The sequence below is a fragment of the Diadema antillarum genome, unplaced genomic scaffold (assembly GCF_040938485.1).
Source record: "Diadema antillarum isolate AM-2024a unplaced genomic scaffold, OU_Dant_1.0 seq00001232_RagTag, whole genome shotgun sequence".
Classification (NCBI taxonomy): Eukaryota; Metazoa; Echinodermata; class Echinoidea; order Diadematoida; family Diadematidae; genus Diadema; species Diadema antillarum.
Window position 1 is genome coordinate 161,930 of NW_027272020.1, and position 18,911 is coordinate 180,840.

General features: G+C 38.5%; 1 protein-coding gene across 1 annotated transcript in view; it reads left to right on the forward strand.

Annotated features, from left to right (window-relative positions):
* Positions 1-16,079: 16,079 nt before the first annotated feature.
* Positions 16,080-18,911, forward strand: part of LOC139745066 (nuclear receptor-binding protein-like) — a 59,441-nt gene continuing 56,609 nt past the window's right edge. The window contains exon 1 of the mRNA XM_071655479.1: positions 16,080-16,288. Within this exon, the coding sequence (XP_071511580.1) occupies positions 16,160-16,288 (129 nt within the window). The 5' untranslated portion in view covers positions 16,080-16,159. The remainder of the gene's footprint in view (positions 16,289-18,911) is intronic.

Genomic DNA, 18,911 nt, shown 5'->3' on the forward strand with positions numbered 1-18,911 from the left:
AATACGAGTCGTACTGCTGAGGCGCGATGGTTTTTTAGTTTTAGACTAGCGTGGTAAATGATTATTGTGATACGCAGTAGACGTAGAGTAAAATATCGTTGGTCATTTTGTACTGCACAGAGCAATGTGCCGTCTAATAAAGCCAGTGTGTTTTTTACGCATACTTATTGTAAGCTATGTAATTCTAAGTAGAACACCACGTCGAGTACAGGACCAAAACATTCCGCCTGTTTAGTTAGTGAAGGATGATATTTACCTATATGTTTACGTTTTGTTTTTACGATTCATTACCAAGAAGTCTCATTCTTTTTTCCTTTTTTTTTTCCTTTTTAAGCCTTTATAGGAATACCTGGTTCCACCATTAGCACCCTTTAGCCCGACACTATTATACAGTATAAAACACTGTTCGACATGAGACAAGACTCATTCTATACACTTGTACGCCATACAGATTCTGCGGGCAATTCACTGTCGACGAACACTTAATTCGTACACAAAAGACCTAGCTATTTTTATCTCTTTTAAGTCTCTTTTCTGACGAGTTTATATCTTCTCCTCACATTTAAATCTCAGAGAAGATTTGATGAGTGTGTTAAGGAGGACATAAAGTTATCAGCGATACAAGTTGTCACATTTCTTAATATTTGGGGAAATTAGTTTGTGTGGGTGCGATTCTTCAGCCCTTAGCCCCCCCCCCCCCCTTACTTCCTCAGCCAGTTTAGAAAGGTTATACATTGTGTGTTCTGTTTAAGCTCATTATTTTAAAATGTAAAAATGGTATTCTTCGGCGATTATTTTGTTGTGAGTTTTTTTTTTTTTTTTTTGGCATTATCAATATCACCAGGGTCCTATTCAATAAAGAATTTGGGTGTTTTTGTCAGTTACCAATAATGTTGTTGATTATAATGAAAAAATTGACAATTTTCAGCTAATATGCTGTTTGCCTTGTCGCTGCTGTAGTATTTGCAAGCATTTTGTAAGTTGAAATTGTCGACTTGTTTGATAAACGTGTGATATGAAACTGTGCCCAAAACTTTATACAGCTAGACTTGCCTCTTGGCTTCATCATTAACTGGGCCATTTAGTCGCACAATCGCTGCATAGTTTCAAGTTGTCTGCTAAGATACGTTGGAATGTGTGCATGTTTCTCTTAACCAGAGAATCAGAAGATATCTCTGGCGTGCAATCATGGATAGGTGACGTCACACTTTCCCGAAATTGACACCAGATGTCTAAACGGATGTGGAATTTTCGATTTCATGCAAAGTTGGCCCCAAACTTTAGCAAAAGCCAATAGCCGAAGCAAGACAAATGCCTACAAGTCATACGATTTCACCCGAACCCACACGCGAATGCTACACGAAGATACAGAGGTAATCTTTATTGAGACGTTTACCCAAAGAAAACAAGAGTGAAACTCGATGGCCACATACCGACATAAGAATTTTGCCACGGCTCCCGAAGTTGCAGCTGGAGCTTTAGAAATTCTGCCAATGGTCACACGATGGCTTAAGATGCCCTAACGAGCTTGACCCGATGTGTCTATGATCAGAGCCGAATTTGACCCGATGTGTATACGATCAGAGCCGAATTTGACCCGATGTGTATACGATTAGAGCCGATCGTGTGTCCATCATTGCTTAATTTCGGGACAGTGTGACGCCTGCAGTAGGATTCATCGCAAATGTAAATGAAAAAAAACTGTTGTTAGTACGCACGTCTTAAAACGTCTCTCATTCTGCCAATTCAATTTACATTGTACTTAGAGTAGACTCTTTGATCAGACAGCACATGAAGATTCACCGAGGTTTCAAAGAATGGTGGACAGTGCACGAAATACGTTCACTGTTTATGCCTCCGCCGCAGAGGGCGTCAGAGGTATTATGGTTTTGTGGATTTCCGTACACTAATTAATACACTAATTACATTTTAGGCAAAATCTGTCATGGCCAAAGGTCAAAGGTCACTGAAATTTTGCTAAAAAGACATTATTTCTACATCTAATCGCATCTACGTAGGAATGGCAAGTGGTAATAATTATAATTGGTAGCAAGGAAAGAAATAAAAAAAGACAATATTTCCATGATATAATACTGGTGTGGGGTCAAAGCTCACTGTACTTCTGAAGAAATAAAAATGAGATAATAAAAAAGTTCTATCCAGTTATTACTTTAGCTAGGAATGTCCAGTGCTGATGTTAGATGATCAGATGAACAGGGCAGAAACGTCAAGGTCAAAGATTACTAGAATTCAGCTAAAAGTTGTTTACATTCATAGAAGGAATAATGGTATTCGGTGTAATGGACAGAAATAAGATGGAAAATATTTTTCTTTCTGCAGATATTATTATAGGCCAATCCTCGTCCAGTGGTCAAGATCAATGTGCTTTGTCGAAACGTAATAAAAGAGCCATGTTCTCATGACAGATATAGTGATTACGTCAAAAGCGGAGGCATCACAGCTGGTTGACTGTGCGCAAAAGTCGAGTTGCCATAGTTTATGCGTATCACCTCCGGTCGGTTGTGTGCGCGGGATTTTATTGCCCAAGCTTTTGATTTATTAAAACTAGTGGTTACAGTAACTGGAGATAGAACGTGACAGACCTGAGTCAGGGATAAATTTTCTATCCAGAAGTCCAAACCCTTCTCAACGTTGTCCAGATGAAAATGCTTCTCACTCATTTCATGAACAAGATCAATTTTAATGATGCCAAATAATGCCATGGCCATACTAATTCTTACCTTATAGCTCGGCTTTCCAGTGTCACCAAAATGATCTGCCATGCATGCCCGGGGCCCTGACTTTACTGTTATCCAAGCTTGGTTAGGCATCTAGTTATACGCCTATGCCAAGGGGAAATGATAATATCGTGGATCAAACGTCTAGTCCCAGGATGAGCGAACCAAGCAGGCGTCGGACGGTGTCGTCTTTTGAACATTGTAGTCTTAATCGTTTGGAAATCGAAAGTAGTGTCAATCAGATTTTAATCAGTTACATCTCAAATCTATTATCTCTCTCAAAGTAAAAGTATGGTAGCGTTTATTTCAATCATTAAATATTAAGTCCAAAAATGTAAAGTTTGCGTTATACGGCGACTTCTAATGGCATCAAGCGTGTAGATACAAATGTGATAAATCCTTCGACTCCTAAACAAACCATCGGCAGTAGCTTGACCTGAGTAGACGATGCCATTGTGAAGATACGTTGTCACCCGTCCGTCCGTCCGTCCGTCGAAAGATTCGTTCGTAAGGTCAGAGTGATTCGTATAGGGTAAATACGTTTCGGATGGATATCTTCATGTTAGTCTTTTATATTTCAGGCAGTTCTTTCTCTGGGCAGTGAAGTATCATTATCAGTGATATAAGTCAATGTCTCATTCCCATCATTCAGAAAGTGAAAGGGACAAAAAAGATTCGATAAAACTATTATTGATTTAGAGGGCTATATGAGGAGTTAAACCAACACTGAACTAGAGAGGGCGTCAGCTTCTTGCAGCACTGGTTATTTTCTCTATCATTGTGATTATGTGTGCCTGGATATATTGTCGATGCTCACATTGCAATAATTACGTTATCAAGTTTTGTGCACTTGTATTATAAATACACAACTCAATTTCATATCAAGACATAGTGCCAAACGTACGATTTGACTTTCCGTAAATAACATGATTGTAGGCCATGTTGGTGGATCGTTCTTGTGCCGCTTTAAGAAGAATTTTTAATACATTTCGATGAACGGATGGTAGTATGCTTGTGTCTCACGGTTATTAGGTGATCCGAGTATCCTCTCGGATCACCTATTGTATCTGTACGGATTCTTTCTTTCTTTCTTTCTTTCTTTCTTTCTTTCTTTATTTCTGGACAAAAGTTGTGCAGAGGTTAGCTCAGAAAGTGCATTGCCTATCAATGTCAAACTTATACCATATATGTATCATATCGCAAAGACGGCAGCGCAAGTAAAATCATAGTGATCAGTCAACCGTGACGTCACTATGACGTCATTATATGAAAACACATTTTCAATCATATCTCATTAATGGAATGGAGTTTTTCAATGAAATTTACGTCACATATATTTCAAGTCAAGCGCATTCTACTCATATTCTCAAAATTCATCTATGCCTTAAAACGTGCGCGTACGCGCGCGTTGAAATATTTGTATGCTCAAATCGAGCTCAAATTTTTTTTGCACACGTTTCAGACCATTTGGAGCATTTTTTGAAAAATTGAAAAAATCGGACGGACGCGTACGCGCGCGCATATATACGCACGCACAGCTCAAATGCAACAGAAATTTCCCGTTTTTTCACACGCATCGCATGTCTGAAATGCCAAGGTATATTTCTATCAAATTTCAAGTCAATCCGACTCAATATGACGTCATACGGGCCCGTCAAAGTTGAAATTCCGCGCGCGCGTCAATGGCGATATACAGTGCAACTATGCCAAAAAACCGCCAAATTTAAATCTGATTTTACTCGTCAGGATGAACGGTGACCCCCCATTTTCTTTACATATTTTAAAAGCTGGTGAGTTGTACATGTCATTTCATGGGTTGGCGATACTGAAAAAATGATGAAAAGATATCAAATTTCTTAATAAAGTAAAAAAAGTAAATTTTCAAAATGACGTCATCAAATTTCAAATTCACTCGAGCGTATCTCACTTAAATTTCGCCAATTTTCACCCAGATTTCAGTATGTTGTAGCTTACGAAATGTTCTTTCATTAATGTAATAAAAACATTTTGATTGGATAACGTCATCACCTCGTAAAAATGGATTGAAAGTATCCTTGTAAAATTTGACCAGTTTACGTGTTATCTCTATGGGAGAGCAGTTTTTCTGGCAGTGAAAATTGACATTACTATCTTTTTCGAGCACTAGCTCACTTATGCTTCGGTGAATTTTCCCCAGATTTTAGTATGTTATAGCTGAGACTTTGGGCTATCGTTAATGTGCCCTTCATTTTTTCATATGACGTCGGCATCACGTCGAAAAACTTGGTTGAAAATGGCACGTAGTTTCGATGCAGCGTCATTTTGCTTAATACACAGGGCCTATGGAGCATGAAATAGGTCATTGCATAGCGCATCCGACTCGTAATCCTAAGGTCCCTGGTTCGAAGCTCACTCCTGCCAATATTTTTTTTTTATATTTTTTAAACACTTTTTTCTTCTTTTTCTTTAGTTCGTCTGAATCTCCTTTCCTAGCTTCATCTTTCTCTGATTTTTTTATGCTTCTCCTTTAAATTTCTATAAAATAATATAATTTTTTCTTTATTTTTCTTTCTTTCTACTACTTTCTGTGCAATAGATGAACAACAACAATGACTATCAGCCCCATACTTAGCACATGTTTAGTTCATGTCACGTACATTATTTCATAAAATAACAACTACTTGATCGGACACCATCTTGGGTATGTAAATTAGGGTCAAAGGTCATAAATGTTTCATCCAGTATCTTGGCGAATACATATCCTATCTTTCCAATATTTTGCACGCGCAAAGACCATGTTACAAGGATCAGTTCACAAAATAACCACTTTTTGTTCAGATGTCATCTTGTCTGTGTAAATTGGGGTCAAAGGTCATATGTACCTTTTTCTCTATATGACGTGTTATCTCTATGGAAGGGAATTTTTCTAGATGCGAAAATTGACATGATTGTCTTTATCGAGCACTAGCTCACTTACCCTTCTGTGAATTCCTCCCAGATTTTAATATGTTGTAGCTGAGACTTTGCGCTATTGCTAGTGTGCCTTTTGTTCTTCATACGAAGACGAAATCATGTCAAAAAACGTGGTTGAAATAAGCTTATCTTTGATGTATTGAATTTTACAAAATAACCACTTATTGCTCAGATGCCATCTTGTCTGTGCAAAGTGGGGTCAAAGGTCATATGTACTTCTTTCTGTATCTTCGTAATGACGTGTTATCTCTATGGGAGGGAATTTTTCTAGATGTGAAAATTGACATGATTGTCTTTATTGAGCACTAGCTCACTGACCCTTCGGTGAGTTTCTCCTAGATTTTAATATGTTGTAGCTGAGACTTTGCGCTATCGTTATGTGCCCTTCGTTTACTCATACGACATCGAAATCACGTCATAACACTTTGCTAAAATTAAAGCTTAGCTTCGATGTATTTTTTTCATATTTCTTTCTTTTTGCAACTTTCTTTGCAATAACTCAAGAAAGACATTCCCTATTACCCCCATATTTTGCACATGTTTAGTTCATGTCACATACATTATTTCAAAAAAATAACAGCTACTTTATCGGACACCATCTTGGTTATGTAAATTAGGGTCAAAGATAAAAAATGTTTCATCCTGTATCTTGGTGAATACATGTCCTATCTTTTTCCACATTTTGCACACGCAAAGACCATGTTACAAGAATCATTTCACAAAATAACCACTTTTTGCTCAGATGTCATCTTGGGTGTGCAAAGTGGGGTCAAAGGTCATATTGTATACTGTACTTCATTCTGTATCTTCGTTACTGTATACGAAATTCGGTACCAAAGATGGCAGGTCTGACTCCCTTTTCTAAATGAGAATCCAAACATCACACAGCCAATGTCCCCTCAACACCGATAAAACATGTATGGTCATGCCTATTTGGATCAGGACTCACATCATTGATTTCCAAACAGATCGGATCACCTAATTTGTCAGTGTTGACAAATTCTAAGTCTAGTCTCTATGTGGTTTGTATATTTCTGCATTCATCTTTTACACTAACTTGTCAGTCTATTTCGACGATCTTTGAGCAAAGTAGCCCGTGCAGTTTGCTGACTTTTCATTACAAGAGTCATGTTCATATAGGCTTAGTTTTTTTTCTAAGAATAACATTGACATCCCATGAGTTTACTTGGAATCGAGTCAAGTTAGTTTCACAAAAATGAGAAGTGAGTTCGAAACAATAACATGGAGATAATGTGTCTGTTCACCTGCAGTCAAAATGTCGATAAGCAATCGTATCAGCGTTTTAAAGGAGATCAGTAAACAGTATGTATCGCATTAAAACATGCTTGTTTGCTTGTTTGTTTCGTTTTCCTTTTTGTTATAAAAATGTATGGAAACTGGTGCCATCCTTGTGAGTGAGATTTCAAGGTTTATATCATTCTTTTAGATCATCCTACTCCCTCTTCCTCTGATGAAAAGCGCCCTCTACGTGGTATCTATTTTTGTTATAAAAACGTAATTAATTTATCTTGAATTTATGAGGTCCATTGTTGGGATTATGACTATATTAATTTTCGAAGGCACGAAAAGTCGCATGATACATTTGCATCAGTACTGTATACTTAGAGTGAGAAAAGTATTTTGAATAGGTGAAAGCCACTCAATTTTGTTACAGTAGTTAGCACCACAGAACTCTACATGGTGTGGTGTGTACAAAGTTTTGTGGTTAGCACGGTTGAGTTTCTTTTTGACAGACCAACATTGAGGGCAGCAAACTCACACGTAGTGTGCTGCCAGCGACGGGGTCTGGTCGCAACTAAGTATTGTACCGAGAATCGTACATAGCCGCAGCAGGGAAGGCCTGGGTATTGCAGCCGATATGGGTTGCAATCGGGGCAGCGTTGAGTCAACACGGAATGATTATTTACACTGTACATTGGTCGTGCTCATTAGGTTAACTCTCATATTGACTGGACATTCTTTTGTTATTTAGCGTATAGTACAACTTGTTTCCTAAACATCTTAGAGGTACAGGATCCTTAGAAAGTGACTTCATTGTTAATGTTTTGATGTATTGCAAAATCCTCATTTGACACTGTTTGTAATATCTGGGTTCCTTTTTTATCATATTCCGTATTTTTTAATACAGCAATTTAGAGAAAGGCAAGAATTTCACACACCCCAGGATTGGACTCTTACAATTCATCTTCATAATAGTCAATCAAAAAAGTACCAGTAATAAAATACCTCAATCTGATGACTAATATGATTCTTTACAAATCTAAAAGTCAGGCGAAAGCCAAACCAGCACATGAATCAAAGCTATCGTATTTCGACTCCTGCACATTTATTCGAGGTTGTTGTTGTTTTCATTTCATTAGTACAAACCTACAGAATCACTAAAAACTGTCATGCTAGTATAATACGTGTCGTAATCTTTTTAACAAAATTTAATGATATCAATAAATAAATATTTTTGTCCACATACACAAGGGCAAATAGCCATCTTTTCTGCTTAAACAAGGAGGTCTAACAAAAGCCAACAAATTCTGGGAAAAAACATCCACTGTGCCGTGTACAGGCACTAATTTTGTCCCCTCCCACCGCCCCCCCCCCCCCCCGAAAAAAAAAAAGTAGAAAGATTTTACATAAATTTTCGCGAGGTATGTAAGTGATGTCTTGATAGCACCTTGAGAGTTTACGTTCCTTTGAACCTCAACCCTATTTCATAGTCATGATGATATTGCTGTCAACACCATCCTAATCCGGGTAGAACCTTAAACAAAATGTCTATATTCTGCTATATAGTACTGTGTAGTTTGTGCACAATTGTTTTTTCTTATTTGTCGTATAGCCCTTCATTGAATTAGTTCGTTTATACTGCTATTTCTGGTCAACGACTGTAAGTTCTAATCGGATATTGGCCGGATAGAACGTGCAATTTTTGTTCTGAGATATTGAATTCAACGATTGCACGGGCTCCCTTGACAAATCATGATGAATATCTCCGTATTGATATCATTTATGATAGACCACCTATTTCAAAATGTCTGTTCACATAGTCATTAGCGTAACTGATCACAAAATTCTGTCGATAGAGGCATGTTTTTATAATGCAAGGCTTTAGTGCCTGTTTTGTTTTGTCCTCGCGCGTTGTACGTATTTTCCCCGTTGGTTAAAATAGATTACTCCGGCGATTTAGCGTCGACGCTGTTTTCTTTACAGAGAAATACGAGGTTCTTAACAATTTTTGTGCAATTATGGTTGAAATATTTCTCACGGCAAAATATTGTGCGAAATCTCATAGTCATTAGCGTTGCCGTTTCTTTTGATCTCTTGTTTAAAAAGTAAATCAATTACTCTAAATGATGGTGTTGTAGTCAAGCTTCATTGTGTTTGAAATCTTGATTAAAGAGAGTTTTGTACTGGTATAATTAATCAGCTTATTTTTGGAAGCAAATGAAGTATTATATTCTTGAGCATTTACTTATCTTTATCGTTTTTCTTAACATTTTGCCATGTCACCTAATCTTTCATATTGCAAAGATTTAGAAAATGTCATAGTCGTTGTTCCAGCAAGATCAGTTTCAAGTTAAGGAGTTCTGTAAAATTCATCACGACATTTAAAAAAAAAAGTAGAAAATGTCAACGCATGTAACGCATTTTATCTTCTGTTGCTATGTCCAAAGTTGAGTGAAATATATTTTTGTTCTATCTATTTCTAAAACATTTAGTTAAATGAATTCACTTCATAAAAGAGTACCGTCACTGTGTCAAAACAAATTTCAATATTGCAATGACGAATAGAGCGTGCGGTTTAAATTTGAGGAAGGATAAGACAAAATAATGTTAGCAGTTTCCTGTCAAACTGGTTGTGTTCTTCAGTGGGCGCCTATACAGGCGACTCCCGTTATAACGAAGTCCTCGGGACCGCAGGTTTTCTTTCGCTATCGTTATAACCGAGGAGTAAAGTATGTTAAGATAATTAGATGATAATTAAGGGACACGATTTTTTTTTACTTCGTTGTATCGAGAATTTTGTTATAACCGTGTTCGTTATAACGAGAGTGCACTGTAGTCGAAACTTGTTGAATTCTCAAGTCCAGCATTGACTTCAAGTGGCAAGTTCAAAGTGCATGTGACTAGACACCCTGCTCGTTTTAGATATTGATACATCATACATTCCAAGTGTATTTCTTGCAACCTTGTAAAGACGTAGGTATTTTCTGTTTTTCACCACGAGGAATTTTGTACTGTCCTATATTATAGTAAATTGGAAAGAATTTTGAAAATTAGATGGTTTATGTGTTGGGATTAAGCATGTCATTCACTATATCCAACTGCTCCCAACGATGATAATGAATTTCACTCTTTTTATATGATTGTTTGATATTCTACGATGTTCTGATAAATCATGGTAATTTAGTTTTCATGCTATCGTAGCTATCGTAACTTTCGAGAGATAATTCTGGTAACGGCTAGGTCTTTCGTCTGTTCTTCACGAGGGTTGGTCATTCTGTGTGAAACATCGCGGCAAAAGAATTACGTGTTATGTCAATGGACTGTAAATGTAAAGGCATACCAATTTTGTAGATTACCTATACAATGATATATTAAAGTAAAGTGGCTACGAGTCGTCAAAGATATTTTGTGAGATACGAGTTTCTTTATTGTCGGTAAATCAATTTCGAGAAAAACACAACGAATTTCCTGCAATACAATAAATGATGGTCATGTTTTTGTGACAGCACAATTCAAATTTCGTCGTGTTTTATGTGCCTTTTTTTTTACTATTCCGAATCATTGTCAGACAAGATATTGCCACGAAGATAGAAACAAGGATTCTTGGACATAAATAAAGACAACAAACGAAAGGAAATAGAGGTGATTAGAGGAGACGCGCACTGACGTTTTTAACTTGATGTATAACACGTCAGACCTCTTTTTTTTTTCGAACAATGCAAACACTGGTGGCATCTCTGCATGTTTTAATAACGAGCTTGGATTACATAACGGTGGTAAATCTATGCAAAGTTGGAATGCTATGAACGGACCATCAGTGAATAAAGCTCAAACTCCTATAGTAGAAGCAACAATACGTTATTTCAAGGGAGCGTATCTTAGACTCACTTATTGTTGATGGCTTGGATCTTATTTTACAAGGGGAAACAAAAGACATGCATGTATTATATGACAAAGATTTTGGTCTTGGCATGTTCAATAGTCTTATTAATTTCATACCCCCCCCCCCCCACACACACACACACACACACACTCAATGTTCATAGATATTTTAAAATGCAAGGGTTAAAATTTCAACGTTACACCAGCTGGTTTCAGAGAAATTTCGGCATTGGCTTTCAGGTTCTTATGTTCCTCATTTTGGGAGTTAGGGTGGAATGAGCAAGTTTACCTTTCATCATTATTATTGTTATTATCACGACAATTTTCATTATTATTCTCATTATCATTTTCATTATTATCATTATTTATCATTATTATCATTACAAAATTGTTCAATCGAAACACGATCTGCTTCTGATGCAGTATGAAGAGGCTAAACAGATTCTGAGATTTCCGTTGGGTAAAGTAGAATTGAGACATCGCATCTCAAGTTGAAAAAAAAAATGAATAATCATCATTTATGTCAAAATATCCTCATAAAGTAATTGCAAATCATCGTAATGTGTCTGTGTGTGTGTGTGTGTGTGTGTATGTTTGTGTGTTCCTTGAATATGGTAGACATGAGTGTGAAAGTGAAGTGGTAATCTTCAACAATGAAGAGAGGTTTTTTTATATACAATTATAGTTTAATCACAATAACGATTGTAGCCCGTTACAGCCGACGACAATAGAGTGTAGAAACAATAAAAGCATCGATAACAATAATAGGCCTAATGTTTAACAGATTATCATAATTATCACTATATACCATGAAATTAACACAGTGATACCCTGTGCTAACCTTGCAACAATCATAGTGATATCAATAATGAAGATACATTCTCGGCATTTATTGGATCAAGTATACAACCACAAACACGCGACACTGAATACTGAAAAACAGAGACGACACGATTTAGTCTATCATAAACGTTGCCCTAATTGATTTAGTTTTAAACCAGTGCTACTGGTTGATAATATCATAAAATTAATGCGAGAATTCAGGTGTTTAGACATCTTTTCAGTCTGTTTTAGCTGACAGGCGAAATGACGTGTGAATTGTCAAATTCCGGTCTCTGTGTATTGCGTCATTTTATCCTATGAGGCATTTCACCGTAGATGGTGCTGTTCAAGAATTGGCAACAAATCCTGATTCGTTGATCAACAGAGTACACATTAGTGGACTATAAAGGCAGTGCACAGTATGTTGATTTGCGTTGATTCATACCCTGATCACGCCTTATGTGGCCATAAGAATATCTAAATATGTGCCATATGATTTCTGATAATGTTTCTACTTTTATTTTTTTTCTTCAGATAACTTGGATAGGGCCTACGTCGATTTAGGTTATCCCTACTCCAGTGCTGCAGCTATACACAGAACTGAACAAAACGCTTGAAAAAACTAGAAATGTCGCTATGGCAACTGGTATGCCTCCGCCATAATGCATGATTCTCGTAATAGGTCTATATAGTACAATGTCTTCGCAATGTGTGATGACAGTTTCACATAATTGGCAAAATATCAAAATGACAGGTTTGTCACAAATGTGTTGAATGTTCACTTTCCTTGAACTAGGTTTAATTGGATGAATGGCCATATTGTCTAAAAGTGCAGGTATTTGGAGATTTGAGGATTTTTACTTGACTTCTGACCCTTTCACAAGTTTAAGGAAGAAGTGAAATTTGGCAATTTCACTTGACCTTTGACCTTTTGGCAAGAACTTCCAAGAAAATCTCTAATGAGTAATATATACATACACAGAGACTCCAACCCAAAGCACCTTCTGATCTGGAGATTCTCCCGCCTGAGACCCCTAGCAAACGCGGGAGACTCCAAGTTGATGTGTGCGAAGCTCCAAGTTCCTAGGGTTCTGGATGCTCTCTGGTGCTATCTAAGGCTTATTTTTTCAACGTTATAGCAATAGTATACGTAAGAATCCTTTCCAACGGGAGACACAGAGCCAGGGCGGGAGAAATTAAATCTCAAGTGGGAGAACGGGAGATTTTGCAAAAATGGGTTTTCGGCGGGATATCTCCCGTCGAAAATTGGAGAGTTGGAGCCTCTGCATACACTAAGTCTCAGGAAAAATCCGGGCAGGTATGCATAGATAAGAGGGAAATAGTAAAATTTTGAGCATTTGACCTTGACCTTTGACCTTCAGCATGTGTGCCCAAAAGTTGATAGGCACAACTTCACCCACTCATACATACTGATTTATACATGCTAAGTTTCATTAGGATGCCTCAAACGGTTTTTTAGTTACGCTGTCCACAAAATTGATTAAGGACGGAATGACGGACGGACGAACGGACAACCCGAAACATTATGCCTCCGGCGACACTTCGTGATGGCGGAGGCAAAAAACCGAGAAATGAATGCTTGTACGCTTAAAGGGCATGGCTAGTAACCGATCAGTGGGAATCAGTGGGAATGCTGAAGGATGATTGTTCCAATCCTTGTGGGATTCATTTAAGAGTACATTATATATCTACTGTTGTGTGAAAATTATTTGCTTCAGAACGGTCTCATATTCAAGTAATGTGCAGATTAATGCCCCGTCACTGACCAGGGACGCTTACCTGGAAACATTAAACTGCACATTACTTGAATATGAGACCATTCTGAAGCAAATACTTTTCACACAAGAATAGATATATAATGAACTCTTAAATGAATCCCACAAGGATTGGAACAATCATCCCTCAGCATTCCCACTGATCAGTTACTAGCCATCCCCTTTAAGGATACTGATCGAGACGTGAGTTGCTCGATCAAACAGCTTTTACTAATAATAGGACACCTAGGCCTACTTTCTTTCTTTAAATTCTGATCGTGTTGCATACAACATTAGCATGCCATTCGAGGTTCATTGACAAACGATGAAAACAATGATGATGATGATGATTATGATGATCATTATGATTTTACCAAACTCACAAATTGGCAAATTATACAAAAACTACACAACGCCATTGCACGCCTCGTTTGTTTGTTTGTTTGTTTGTTTGTTTGTTTGTTTGTTGTTGTTGTTGTTGTTTTACTATTTGTTTTTTTTTGTTTCTTTTCCTTTTGTCAAGCAAACGCAGTCACTTTACCCCTATTCATGTCTTACAGAGTCTTCATTGGTTGCCCGTATAGAAGAACGTATATAATCTTTCAAATTCTATTACTTCATTGAGGGCATCAGTACCATCCCACTCGAACTCTTCGATCATCAAATTTTGGTCTTTTACAAATTTCGCGTTCTATTAAATCTTGTGCATCGGGAAACGAGCTTTCGCTCACTCTTAAAAGACCAAAGACTCAAACTTTTCAACGTCCTATAAAGGAGCAACCTACAATCATATCCTTGTTTAACCGTGTGTTCTGAAGACGGATATTCTTTCTTTCTTTTATGGCAATTTCTGTCATTTTCTTTTGGTGTTAGGCCCTGAGCTCCTTTAGTTGTTCACAATGGAAAATGGCGCTATGAAATTGTATACTATGTAGTTATGTATTTCTATCATGATGATGATGATAATGATGATGACAATGTAAATATGTATTACTAAACGATAACAATATACTACTACTTCTGCTGCTACTACTATGATGACGATGATGATGATGATAATAACAATAGTAATCACACCCTCTTGTCCCCTTTCACCAACAATCTATCAGTGCATACTCTGTTATGTGGCCCTATTTATATTACAAAGACTTGGGGATTTCTTGAGATTTCTATTGATTCGTTTTCTTCTCCTTCTAAAGTTCTTTTCTCCTCACAAGATTGCATTCTCTTAATCTTCAGCACTATATAGGCCTACTTTTTTTATCACAAATATAGGCCCTATTAAATTCAATGCTGTCTTAGATTATCTTTGAGATCACATGCACTCTAAAAATTTACCCAGATGCAAAGAAACAACATCTATCAATATACTTTCTGTAGGCCTAGATGGGAATACATTCATTGTGCATAACTATAAATGTAATAAATAGGCTTACATAGGCCCAGCAGGCCGGCCTACATATGGAACTACATGCAGAGAGACAGATAGGCTGACAGAGTCTACAAACAGACAGATAGATTGAAGGATAGATGTGTCAATAATGAAAAAAAAAAAGAACTACCCTCACGGTGATGATTGAAGAATGCGTTCCTTTTATTACTGTAAATCAGTGTCGATATAGTTAATGTATAGGCTAGTTTTCATCGATGATTAAGACGCATTCACCACCGAAAGTGCAGTGGAAGGTCACCTCCCGATCCTAGTTTTTATTAACCGACGTCTTGGTGCTAAATGTTAAGGGCTGATGTGAAATGTCTGGGAAAGGTGCGATTTTGAACGAGGTTGATAAGGTACTGTGTGCCATTTTAAATAATAGATATGCATTGTAGGCCTACTCAATAATGGGTGATTTCAAGTTCGGGATTATCGCTGGTAGGCTTTATGTTGAGATAGCACTGTCAACAGTGGACATTTCCGCGTGAGTAATTTTTCGCGCTTGGTCTGACAAGATGAACTTCGAATGTTCCTAACTCAGCGGGATAAAAACATTTCAAAGTATTGTATTACATACAAGCAAAACAAAACAAAACAAAAATCGCGAAAATTTCCTCTTTACAGCACTTAAACTGGAATCACCCAGCACAATGTGTACTGTGGTCCATTAGCGTTGAAGACTTGAAGTGCACTGCTGCCCTCTATGTAATTTTCACACTGCAGTATTTTCTGGCTCGTCATCTACTTGGCTAGTCATCTTTTGAGGAACGTTACTCACTACGTTGGTTACTGAAGTACACTGTAGTTTGAACTTGTGTTTAGTTTGGACATACAGTACTGTAGTAAATTAGGCTACAACGGAACGAATGAAGATGTTGTGGATAAGTAAAACAAAACAAAAGAATGCATTACCGATAGGTCATCGCGCGCCATTATCCCAGAGGCATAATGTACGTGTGTGACGTGAGCAAGCGAGCGCGCGCAGATTACTCGTAGTCGTTGCAAGTGCATTATTCACCCACGGTACTCGTTCGTGCGTACGTTACAGAAGCTGCGCAAGAGCGGATCGGATCGGAGCGAGCGCGCCACCACTAGTACATTCATTTTGAGCTCCATGGGGTATGCATGCTAAACATTCGCGCCTACACACACACTACAGTAGTACCGTCGACTAGTAGCTCTCCTTAAACGCAGAATTGTCCTTGCATATACTGACTGTGTGTACTGTATACTCTGAAAGCAGCACAGCGACAAAGACATGTACACATCGTGACAATTCCCTTGAAGACTCTAGTTTTTTGTTCTAGCGCCCGATGATGCCGGTCACGGGAGGGAACGACGAAAGAACTAAGTCTCCACGGGACAGTGGTGATGAAACTGACGACGAGGAGGAAATATTAGAGGATAGTCCGTGTGGAAGATGGCAGAAGCGACGGGTAAAGGTACGTACACATTACCGTATAGACGGCCGCTACCAGCTACAACGTGTCTGTATCATTCTGCTGCGTGTGTATGTAAACCGGTGTATATGGTGCTCTCGTCTGCAAGCTTGCATTGCTTCCTACAGTCGTGCACAGCTTACGTAGAAATCTACTGCACCATTTCACCACTGCACACACATTGGTTACCGGCTGTAATCTAATCAGCTGCTAATTGAACCAGACTGGTGCCAACATTTTAGTCGAGTCTATTTTAGTGTTATTGACGGTACATTGAATACCAATATCAGTGATCATGCGAGTGGTGCATGGTGATACCTTTTCATAGATGAAGTTGTGTTTTTTTGTTTTGTTTTGAACTTTTTGTTTTGTTTTGTTTTGTTTTTAGTAGCCAACCATCTGACCATAGACAAGAGTACCGTATATGGGTAAACTCGGCCTAGCGGGTAAAGTCGGCCCCCAGCGCGCGCATCACAAGTAGAGTAAAAGCCCCAATTTTCGGACACTTAAGCTTTTTTGCAATATTTATTCAACTCAAATAGATAATACTCCACAAAATTATATCTATAATAATGTATGTTAAATATATCAACCTAATTTTTCCCAATATTTATTTTGTCAATCAGATCATAAAATTTCACAAAATCCCCAAATATTATGACCTTGTCAATTCCCCAAAATTCGGACAGTGTCTCCAAAATTCGGACACGTGCGCAATGTCAATACGCATACAAGGCCGCTGAAAAATCCGCACGCGCCATACCTTGCGTTGGCTCAAGGTTGCATTGGGGATGTTGCGGCGCCCGTTCGTGTCCGAATTTTGGATACTCTGCACTTGCATTCAGCCCCTGTACATTTATTCACTGCATTGGCATGTACGGAGATTTTGTTTTTCTTTTGTGTTTTTGAGGATACCATCACACTCTGAGCTTGCGATAAACGAAAAATCTCGTGACAGAACGACGTAATTTTTCAATTTTCAGCGCTTTTTCGGCAACCCTGATTCTTTACACGGGACCTAATTCGTGCGCGCTTTGGAAAAGTTGCGGCGATTCCGCGTTTTTAACGGCAAAATTTGGGATTTTAGATGGATTTTTGGAGGTGACTCAGGCACTTTCCTGTCGTGAACGAGTGTGTTGGTATGTGAAACGATGTGATATGCTTGTGTTGTGACAGTCCACTTTGCTGCCTTGTGATAAGTGGTAAGTGTCCGGATATTGGAGGCTGGCCGAAAATTGGGGTTCTTACTCTAGTTGTACTGTGCGCGCTGGGGGCCGACTTTACCCGCTAGGCCGAGTTTACCCATAAACTACGATAAGTGTCCCGGTTTGCGGCCGCATAGATAAGGATTTTTCCACTCTGAAATGCAAACTTGCAAATTCCTTCATCCCAGGTTAAACTTATATTGTAGAGCTTGTCCACTTGCCAATTCACGTTGTTGTCACCATTGCAAGACCAGTGTCCATAGGCATCGCGATAGTAAAAAAAGACCACGGCCGCGACCCGGTACAGCGTCCGCTGGTTCGCGACCGTGATAGCTCGGTTCGCGGCCTGATGTACAATTCCTATTTGACCGAAAGATCGGTCTGTATCTGTCCGTCGGGGAATGTTCCGCGGAGACTGCGTCTGGCTTCACGGATCCCCTCCGTATACAGACCGAAGTCAATGATGCCAGCTCCTGTGTGGCAGTAGCGCACAGATCAAACGTTACGATAAACCAAATTTCAGACAGCTTTTTTACATTCAAACAAGTTTGACATGACATGACACATTATGCAGCAATATTTGGGGTTAATTTCTCACATTGTGCAATCGAAATGCTCACAGTAACTCGGTTATAATGCAGAAATTTTATCCATATCGCAACATCGCCGTTCGTTAGCCGTAAATCGCCATTTTGAATCTGTAAACCAATCACATGCGAGGTACGTGTTTTAGTAAAAAAAACACGTAGAAACTACCTCGCATATGATTGGCTAATAGATTCATACTGCATGTTTCTGCAGTTTGAACGTGACGACGCGACGGGCTGGTTGATGTGTGTTTTACGTTGAAAATTCTACCGAAATGTTGGATTATTCATTAATCTGGTGAGTGTAGTGTATTCTTGAATAGTTGATTTCACTATACAAGCTTAAATTTGCCGACCTAGGGCCGTGAATTAGATGCAATCGAGAAGGGTGAGGTACCTCACCCAATTTTCCATAGAGACAGTCGTTAAGAATATCCACACAGCAATGGGTACTGGTACCTTCCGTCTGTCTACGAAGGACAGCGTTAATGGCAAAATATAAAAGAGTCCTCCGGTCAGACGGATCTTTCTGTCTAAATTCCTATGTGCGATACACGTGTGCTCCGCGATCTTCTGCTGAACGCCTTCATTTGGCTTGCGAACGTTGCGTAAGCACCAAGTCCCGTCGCGAAAGCGCGTGAAAAGGGCTGGCACGTGTGCACTGACCACAAACAGGGATTGCAGTTGTGGTGGTGTTACTGTTGTCTTTTTCATGTTTTTTGTATTTTTTCGATCGTAACATCCACTTCCGGAAAAAAATGGCGACCCACATCGGGTTGCGAAAGTTCTATTTCTATGTGAGGACATGTATTCAAAATCCATGAACATCAGGAA